Source organism: Chaetura pelagica, unplaced genomic scaffold (genome assembly GCF_000747805.2).
Source record: "Chaetura pelagica isolate M959 unplaced genomic scaffold, ChaPel_1.0 scaffold316, whole genome shotgun sequence".
Classification (NCBI taxonomy): domain Eukaryota; kingdom Metazoa; phylum Chordata; class Aves; order Apodiformes; family Apodidae; genus Chaetura; species Chaetura pelagica.
In genome coordinates this window covers 2097513-2107374 of record NW_009953497.1, presented here as the reverse complement: position 1 = coordinate 2107374, position 9862 = coordinate 2097513, and the positions used below count along the sequence as shown (strand labels likewise).

The 9862-nt window shown below is 55.2% G+C and overlaps 1 protein-coding gene across 1 annotated transcript in view; it reads left to right on the top strand.

Annotated features, from left to right (window-relative positions):
* The window catches only part of LHFPL4 (lipoma HMGIC fusion partner-like 4), a gene marked incomplete at its 5' end in the record, with an annotated part of 11117 nt that extends 1749 nt beyond the window's left edge, over nucleotides 1-9368 (top strand). The window contains 3 exons of the mRNA XM_009999312.1: nucleotides 8672-8908; nucleotides 9103-9119; nucleotides 9360-9368. Coding sequence (XP_009997614.1) covers nucleotides 8672-8908; nucleotides 9103-9119; nucleotides 9360-9368 — 263 coding nt within the window. The remainder of the gene's footprint in view (nucleotides 1-8671; nucleotides 8909-9102; nucleotides 9120-9359) is intronic.
* Nucleotides 9369-9862: the final 494 nt, after the last annotated feature.

Genomic DNA, 9862 nt, shown 5'->3' with positions numbered 1-9862 from the left:
CTGGCTACAAGGAACACCAGGGTTGCCTGGGAGAGCTGAGCTGGGTCCATGTACTGTGAATCCATGGGACATTCCAGCCAGGAACCAGCCCTAGGACACCCAGACCAGTAACTAGTACTGCCAGAGCACCAGGAACAGTAGTCAGCTCTGGGCACTGGCACCTGGAGCTCCCCAGGCAGAGACTGGCAGCAGGGAACACCAGGGTTGCTCCAGGAAGATATTCAGGGTACAAGTACTGCAGGGCCCTGGGGCATCCCAGCCAAGGACCCTCCCCAGGGCACTCCAGGGCTTCCTGGGACACCCAGGCCAGGCACTAGTGCTGACAGAGCACCAGGAATGGGCACCAGCTCTGGGCACTGGCAGCTGGAGCTCCCTGGGCAAGATCTGACCCAAGGGAACCCAGGGCTCTCTGGAACACAGCAGGAAAGCTGCATCAGGGACCCAGCTCAGGGAACCCCAGAACAGGCATCAGCTCTAGGAGCATCCCAGCACAGCTGGGCCAGAAACTGGCCTCGGAGCACCCTGGGACACCCTGAGCCAGGGACCAGCCTCAGGGCACCTCAGTACACCCAAATCAGGGACCAGTTTTGGGATACCCTACACCAAGAGCTGTCCCATGGAGTCAAGAACAGCCACAAGGATGCCCTAGGACTCCTGGGACCTTGGACTCAGAGCATCATGTATTAGTCTTGCTGTCTACCCAGCCTCAAGGGCATCCCTGAGCAAGCCTGCCCCCAGGGGATACTCACTTCAGGAGAACCCTCAGCCCCTGAAGGGACCCCATCACTAGCAGGAGCTCGTGTGTGGACCCCCAGCCCTGTGAAAGCATCTGTGCACACACAGACCCTTCAGCTCCCCCTTAAAGAGATGTTCTGCCCAGGCTGGCCTCCCTCCAGCATCAAGAAAGGGCTGTGAGCACAGACCTTCCTCAGCTCCCTGCTTAAAGAGACCCCAGGTACAGCACTTCCCACAGAGGGGCACCATCCATTTACCTTCATGTCTCCTCTGAGGTGACCACAGGCTCAAGCCCAGTCATTCCCCCCAAGAGTGACCCTGGCTATAGATCCTCCTGAGCTCTGCCTGCAACAGAAACCCCACCACAGATGTACCCAAACACCCTCATAGACACAGTCCTCAAAAGGACACCATGCAATAACCCAAACTTCTCAGAAGAGGATCTGCTGCACATGTTGATAAGGATCCCAAGTATCCCCTTGTGCTCAGATCTCCAAGCTGTCCTCACAGGGGGGATGTTATTTTGGGAGAAAGACCTTGAGAAGGGGTGCTGAATAGTGTGACCAGCCCCAGTAGTGGGACCCTTCACTTCCATTTCTCTCCAGTTTTACCAAGTGTGGAAAGACATTTTGTCACTCCCTACTCTGTACAAAATGTGAATAGACCCAGAGCCCCCATATTCCCAAGAAAAGGACCCTTCTTCACCCCAGTTTGTTGATGTGTGAAGATACAGCCCCCCATGCCAGGGGCCTGCAGCTAGCTGGGAAGCCTGACCTCTCCTCCTCCAGATCAGGACCACAGCCAGACCTGGAGCTGCCTTAGCTTATCTGGAAATTCCTTCATCTTTAATTTTCCCTGTCACAGATGTACTGGTTTAATGCAAGCTCAGAGCTCAAATCCCACTGATTGTCAGCAGCTTAATCAAGTGGCTTGGAGCACCCAGCCAGCTCTGCTGCTGCACAGGGAGCTGCATGGCAGGGGCACCACCATGATGCCTCCTGTCCTGCCCTGGCTCAAGCTGCTTCTCTCACCTCTGGGTACCCCTCGCCCTGCCCTGGGGCTTGTCCCTGCTCACACTTTGCACCTTGTGGCTACACTTGTGAGAAACCCAAGTGCACATGTTGCTGGGACCATGTGCACGCTCTTCTGGCCTCAGCTGGCCCAGGCTTGGCTTGGAGCTCTCCCAAAGCACATGGCTATGTGGTCTTTCTGGGGTGGGGAAAGTCTAAGGTGGCATTAACAGGGACAGCCCCAAGATGGGGCAGCAGGAGAGGCTGGTGTCACCCTCAGGAAGGGCCAGGACACAGAGGCGTTGGGCTGGTGCATCCTGGCTGGAGGAGGCTTCATCTGCTGGGGGCAGGCAGGGCTGAGCTTCCCTGGCCACCTCAGAGGCAGCCACAGGTGGGTGTTTGACCTTGCACATGGAGAAAGGGCTGCTGTGACCCAGGGAGAGGACACTGTGGGCCACATCCCATGGGTAGGGCAGGGATGTTGCCCATCACAGGCTGCAGCACAGGGTGGTGGCAAGCTTTGGAGATTGAACTGCCTGGGAGGTTGGAAGGTTGTGCCAGAACTGAGAGCTTGGAGGAGCAGAGGAGGGAAAGGCATTTCTCCAGCCTCAGTGAGGTTTCAGCTGAAGGAAGACTTGCACCACTACAGCAGAAGCAACAGTGAGCTCCAAAGTTCCATGGTCTCTCTGGTGAAAACCAGGAGAACAAGGTGAAAAGCAGAGAGATGGGGCAGAGGTGGGTTCACCCCATCCCTAGGGAATGGCCAGTGCAGAGTACAGAGCTGCTGAGCAAGGGCACAAAAAATCAGGAGCAGGAGAGTGGGGGAGAAGAATCAGGAATTCAGTGTCTCTTTCAGAAAGATAAGAAGTTTAAAGCATCAGTGTCTAATTAGTGGACAACAATCAAGGAAGGATTTAATTAGAGCTTCACAAAAAGCTCCAGCTCAAAAGCCACTGCCCCCCTAGGAGGAAACTGGTTCTAATTAAGAGGAAAGACTCTGCTTTATCGCAAATAGAAACAGCCATCTGCCCTGTTCAAAATCCCAGTAATACAGACTGGAGAATTTGCTAAATCCTCTGTTATAAAACCAGAAATGGGCATTTAACACGAGCACGTCGACAACTGTGAGACTGACCCTAATACCACACGAGTCCTCAAAATTAGCAGAGGAGCTCCTTCAGGAAGTCCCATGGGATGGTGCTTCCTTGAAGAGAGACGGGCTGTGTGGGTGATCCCTCTTGTCCACTCTCCACGGAGGGCAGGTACCAGAGGGAGACAAAGGCAACTGGGCTGATTTTGTGGACGCCTCCAAACCAGCAACCTCAGAGCAGTCATTAGCTGGAGACCAGAGCACAGGAGTGCATCACCACCACCACCAGCATGCACTGAGGAGGCTGCCCAGGAGCCTGAGAATGTCCCCTGATTCCCTAATTATTTGCTGTAACACAAGATGTGGTCACCCTGTGAATTAACTCCAAGCTTTAAACAGGGTTATCTTGGTGTCCAGTGCTAATGCCAGAGCGAGAGACCCCAGCCACCTCTGTGTGGCACCACGTTTACCTGCCTTCCACAGAGATGGTCACTCTGAGCAGGTCCAGGGCTCTGTTCTCAGGAGAGCTTCAGTTTTGTACTGACAGTCTGTTGAGGGTCAAAAGAAGCAACCAGCTGAGCACAGTCCCTCTTGCACAGAGGAAGTGGCTGTCCATGTGTGAAGGTGCTTCCCCATGCTTCAAGCCCATCAGTCAGCATGGCGAGTCCTTCCAGCTGCCTCAGGCCAGGCACAAGCATGACATGTGGGTGCCTTTTCACCCAGGGCGTGTCACCAGCCATGGGCCTGGAATTTGCCTTTATCCGTGGCACTTTGGATTTAATTATGCCATGTCCAGGCACCTTGCCTGCTGGAATGTGACAATACATACTCACCCCAGTCTGTTCTCTTTTGGGAGACCCCCTTTGGAGCTATGCTTACCTCTCAGTTGAGCCCTACACCAGAGTGTAAATCAGGAGCAGGGGCAGAGCCTTGATCAGCAGCTTCATCTCCTGCACCTGAGCTGCATTTGCCACCATCTGGGTTGGGATTCCTCAGGCAGCACAGCTGTACAGCTTTGTTTTGGTTGGGAGTGATGGTTCCAAACAACTATGGTTTGAAAACTGGTTGTTGACTGCAGGGCTGAGCATGGCTGAGCTGCGTGGGGTGGTGGGGTGGCTGCAGCCTCGGGGGGAGCTGTGTCTGGCCCAAAGGAATGCTGCAGCTCCAAAACACTCCCTGGTGCTGCTGGTGATGCAGTGGCTCTGCTGAGCCATGTCAGGTCGGGCTCATTTTCCCAACTGGGACTTGCTGGAGAAGCCAGCTCCTCTTGGAGAGTGTTTGAAGTTTCCAAAAAGACTGGTTTCATGGATATGTAAGTCATGCATTGAAACTCTTAATGAAAAAATGAGAGATGGATACCACTGCTCCAAACCAACTAGCAGCATAACTAGGACAGCTGCTGGGACTGGGGACAAAGTAGCCTCTAACTCTTCCTCTGCCCAACGGAGAAATATTGCCAAGATATGATCTTCCAGGTGAACTGTTTCCATCTGCTGACCTTGCAGCAAAAAGAAGACATCACCACAAATAAATTTCAGCATTTGCTGAATTACTGGCTTTTGGCTCCCAGAAAAGCTTTCCCCTCTCCTTCCCCCTGCCACTCCTGTTGGGCAGTGGGGACAGGAGCAGCAGACCCTGTGTCCATCCAGCCCCTGTGCTCCACAGCAGCCAGCCTCAGGCTTTGGAAGGCAGCAGAGCACTCCCGTAGTAGCTGTTGATGTGCCTGTGGCCCCACAGGGAGGGGCTGAGCCAGGAGTTTCGGAGCTGCTCGTGTCCTGGAGCTTACATCCCTAACTGTTGTTCCAGATAAAGTAACTGTCAGTTCCGATTCATACCAACTCATGACTCTATTCTGCATCCTGCTGGTTTTTTGGCTCAGAAACAGCCTGCGGAGCCAAGTGCCGTGAGGGAGCTCCTGTCGGTGTAAATGGCCAGTGCTGCTGTCCTGAGCACACTGCCTTGAGTTTTCATTTATTTTTGAGGGATTTCTATTTTTAGGAGAGAAAGGGACTAAGGACTGTTCTTGTTCCCTTTCCTGTCAGTTCTCAGCTCTCAGGAGGCTTCCTAGTGAATAGCAGCTGCTGCACAACCCAAAGACAGTGCACAGCCTCTGTTCCCCTGGGGGTTTGGGGCTGGTGTGCAACACCCAGGGACACTGTGTCCCCAGTGGGGACCTTCCATGTGCCATCAGCATCGTGGTGAGCAGCTGTGGGCACAATAGAGGGGACAGCACCCAAAGCTTCCTCCTCTTCAGCACAGGGTAGATGTGAGGTTCACTGAAATACCCACAGCAAAGAGATGTCTGCCAATGCCTCATTGTCCGCAAGCCCAAGTGGGATCCAGCAGTTGCTGGTTTCCCCCCAGTTACCCCCACATTTTCTGTTTTTCAGTCCCTTGGGTGTCCTCTGGGCTCTGTGGGGGGAGGCCACATCTCTCAGCTGTGTGGCATGTCCTTAGCCTCTTCTACCTGTGGCAGGTGAGAGCAGTAAAACCCACTCTTCCCCTCAAACCTGCAGATTAAACCAGTCAGCAAAAGGGATTTAAACATCAGATTTGAATCCTGCAGGCACAGCTGCACGGGGCTGGGGCAGTGCTGGGATGGCCCTGGCGCTCAGCAAACACGCAAGTTACTCAGATGGTCTGTGGTAACAAAATGCACCTTTCTGCAGGGGATGTTGTTCTACCAGCAGAAGTCTCCTCATCTCTCTCTGCTAAAAATCTCACTCGTGTTGCAGCCTGAGTCACAACCTCGAGCTCCCTTCAATTAATTTATTCCACAATTATATCAAAAGCCCTTGAGGTGCCCATTTCATTTCTAGGGGACCTGACCTTGAGGAGTGGAGAGCTGTGAAGCAGGTGCAAAACCAAGCCCAGAAATACCGATTTCCCCAGGGTTGGAGCCTCAGCAGCAGCAGGATTCCCTGGGCAGCCCTGCAAGCTGCTGGCCTGCAACACCCTGCCCTGGTGATCACCGAAATGCCTGGTCTCAAATCTGTCTTTCCAAGTGGGAAAACTCTGGAAGAGGGTGTTGGAGCCCAGGGCCTGGGGGAGGGCTGGCAGCCAAGGGCTATGACAAAGTGGCTGGCAGTCCTCAGTGCAGCGGGGATTGGCACCACACCCTCAGAAGGAAGGCAATTCAAAGAAAAAATAATGGGAATTGCATCCCTTTTTACCCCTTCAATAACGGCTCCTCTAGGAGTTTCCACATGGTGTTTTTCATGTGGCTGCAAGATGTAGAAATAGGCTGTTTTAAATAAAAGCCAAGGCTTTCCCACACATCTGGCAGGGACCTCAGGGTGTTTGGAGGCAGGTGCAGGCAGGAGGGTGCTGTGGGCAGGGGGCAGGCAGACCCCCATCCTAACACCCACAGACCTGCTGTGAGGGGCTTGGTGAAAAGGGCAGTGCTAAGGCATGTCAACCATGTGGGGATTCCCCCCCTTCTTTCTCTGTGCTTCAATGTCACTCCTTGCTGCAGGCACAAGAAGGTGTTTCCAGGACATTGGGCAGCCTGGGGACTCACAGAAAGGGAATTGCTTGTGACAGAGCAGAGGACTCTGCTTGCTGCGGGGAACACGGAGGACAGATGGGAAGAGGAGGGCACTGTGCTGCTCTTTGCTGGGAGGGGACCTGCAGTGGGTGGCACAGCTGCTTCCCGAGGAGCCTCATGGCAGTGAGGGGCTCTGCCCTCACCCTCGGGTGGGAGCGTTTGGCTATGCACCTTGACTCAGGCACACTCCTGTGCCTGGGCAGTACATTTGTAATTTAATTCTCTCTGGCAAACAGGGGCTGTGAGGCTTCAGGCAGAACTCCTGGAGTTGCTCTGTGGGCCAGGGCACAGGCTCCCCTTGTCCTGGTGCCAGCAGGCATATAGGCAGAGGAGAAGCAGACTGGGCAGACAGAAGCTGGAGCCACCCTCACCCCTGCACCGGTGCTGGTGGCAGAGCAGTGAGCTCTCAGCAAGCTCCTATTGTACCAGCCAGAACCACCCAGACCCCTGATAAATGCCCCAGATTCAGGGGAAATACCAATGCTTGCAGAGTCCAGGGGTTGCTATCCTGTTCCTGCAAAGAGCTAACCAAGGTCTGTGCTCAAAAGGTGGGAGCCCACCTGAGCCCTTGCTGGTGCAGGTACAATTAGTACCTGATATAGATACATTTTTTTTAAACTTACATTTTTTTTAAACTTAAATTTGCCTTCTGCTCTCCTGTCCTCTTCTGGGCTGAGAGGAGCTGTTGCTATGGGGAGTCAGGGAGTAGCTGACTGTGCTTGTCCCCAGCTTTGTTGTGCACCTGTGTCTCTTTTCTCCTCACTGAGTTCAGCAGAGCAGTTAGAGCTGTGCCCGTTGCCAGGCTGGGTCGTGTCAGCCTGACCAGCGGGGTGACCACAGAACACCTTAGCTTTTTTCACAGCTGCATTGCACCAGGGGCTCATTGGGGTCCTAAAATCCTGTTGGCATCTCTGTTTTCCTGGGAGGAGTCCCTGGCACAGGTCTGCTGCACCTCCTTGGTCATACAGTAATTCAACTGAGTTAAAGCATGTCTCAGTGTTCTGCTCACCATTTACTGTGCAGCCCACAGAGCTGGTGCCAGTTCCATGTTTCCCTCCAGCAGGGATGCTTCAGGATGTGGTTTAGTTGTAGATTTGGCAGTGCTGGGTTAACAGTTGGACTTCATGATCTTAAAGGTCTTTTCCAACCAAAGTGATTATATGATGGTTTTAGGTTTGTCAGGCAGGGGGTTCCCCCAGATGTGCCTGTGCTTGCCTGGGAGTCCTCTGTAAGGACAAGCTGGAGATGTTGCACGGGGCCAGGGTGGCACCAGGGCTGTATACAGGCATAAATGAGCTTGCAGGGCTTGCCTGTCTGCAAAGATGCTTTTACCAAGCAGGGTTGTAACATGGACAGAGGAATCATAGAATGTCAGGTTGGAAGGGACCTCCTCAAGGATCATCTGGTCCAACCTTTCTACGTGTTTTAGATGAGATGGCCCAGCACCTTGTCAAGCTGAGTCTTAGAAGTGCCCAGGAGGCAGAGGCCAGGCAGCAGCTGTTGAGTGGCAGTCCCTGCCCATGTGTGGGCAGCTGAGGGTGACTTGCCACAGCATCCCTGCCCATTCCTGGGGGGAGGGCTTGGCACAGCTCATCAGCAGGTGAGGGCTGTGCCAGGTCCCAGTGGTGCCCTACACCAGCCCTGTGCTCTCTTACTCCACTCCTGGGACTTCCCTTCCCTAAGCAAAAGCAGCAAAAAACACACAGGCACCTCATAACGCACCTCAGCTTCTCTACAACATCAGTAGTATTTTTAGCCTTCCTAGCTGATAGGAGGTGAGAAGCTTTTGTACTGGCTGTAGTTAGAAAAAGTATCACCTCCTTACCTTGACAGTCACAGACTTGGTCTGGGCATTTCCCTTCCTGCTCATCATCCTGGTGCTCCCTGATGTCTCCCTGCTCAGTGCAGAGTGTGCAGGATGGAGGCATGCTGAGGAAGCAAGCCCATGGGAGGGGGCTCACAGGGCCGTGAGGTGGTTAGATTTGGGTGCTCCCAGGGATGGTGACCCTCTTGGTAGGCAACCTGTGGTGATGAGGAAAGCCCATGAGGAACCACTGATCCTGTTAATGCTTGAAGAAACCAGGACCCATTTGTGCATGGGCCAGGATTTGGGCAGCCATGTGCAAATGCAGTCTCCAGGGAAGGGGTGGCTGTCACCATCTATGCTGCCCAGCTGCTGTGGGGCCAGGGCAGACACAGGCTGTCCTCGTGCACTGACTGGGGGGCTCAGCACCTGCTGCTGCCTCCCCCACGTCCCCTCTGATGCGTCCCCCTCCGCTCCCCCTGCAGCGCTCTGCCTGGTGCTGGGGTGCATGATCTTTCCCGATGGCTGGGATGCAGAGACCATACGGGACATGTGTGGGGAGAAGACCGGGAAGTACTCCCTGGGCGACTGCTCCGTGCGCTGGGCTTACATCTTGGCCATCATCGGCATCCTCAACGCCCTCATCCTTTCCTTCCTGGCCTTTGTCCTCGGCAACCGGCAGAACGACCTGCTGCATGAGGAGCTCAAGACAGAGAGCAAAGGTGAGCCCTCTGCCATGGCCAGGGCGGGGAACTAAGGTGGGAATAACCCAGGGGGCTCAGCCCCTCCTCCCTGAGCCTGCAGCCAGGTGAGGGTCCTGTGGGCTTCAAGGCCACCTGCAAAGCAAGGCCAGGCAGAGTGGGAGTGGGCTGCTGAGCCCCTGCCCTGCCTGACGCCCTCTTTTCTCTTTCCACAGATTTTGTCGGCACTGCGGTAAGTCCTGAGTGTCACTGTCCTGTCCTCCAGCCCTGACTGTGCAGTGTGTCTGGGTGTGACTGTGCTGGGTGGCCCCATAGTGGGATGGGACAGGGCAGTGGGAACAAGGGCGCAATGGGAAAGGGAGGCAGTATGGACAGGGGGACAACAGGGATGGGGACAGGTATGTACATGGCAGGTGCTGGTGGAGCCAGGCCTGCCCAGTGCCGGCCCCAACCTGCTGTGCTCTGCCCACAGAGGATATAAGGCCGAGCACCTGCAGCAGGACCCTCTTCCCGTGGCCGGCAGCCTGGGCACTCCCTCCTCATCCTGCCCTTCGTCTGCTGCCAGTGGATACGCAGCGTCCTGTGCTGCCCCCCGGGCCCCACCGCCCGCACTGGGACCCGCCGTGTCCATGGCCACCTCTGTGCCCACGCCGGCGCCGCCATCCCACGCATCCCGCCAGCTCCCCACCCCCCACCGCCCGCAGGCCGCCGCCAGGGGAGGATGCCTCAAACCTGCTTCCTTCAAGAACAGCGTCCAACTGTGGTTTTGTTCCAAGGAAAAAACAATCTCCGAGTTTTTAACAGATTTCTACATCCCCAGGACTCCCGTCCCGCCGCCTTCCACCCGAACGCGTGCCCAGCAGTGCCCCGTGCCAGCTGCTCCGGGCCCCAGCCCCCTCCCTGCTCCCATTTTGTACAGCTCCGTGATCCTGTCTCCACGGCCAGGAGAACCGGCCAGCAGGGTGGGGCCCCACA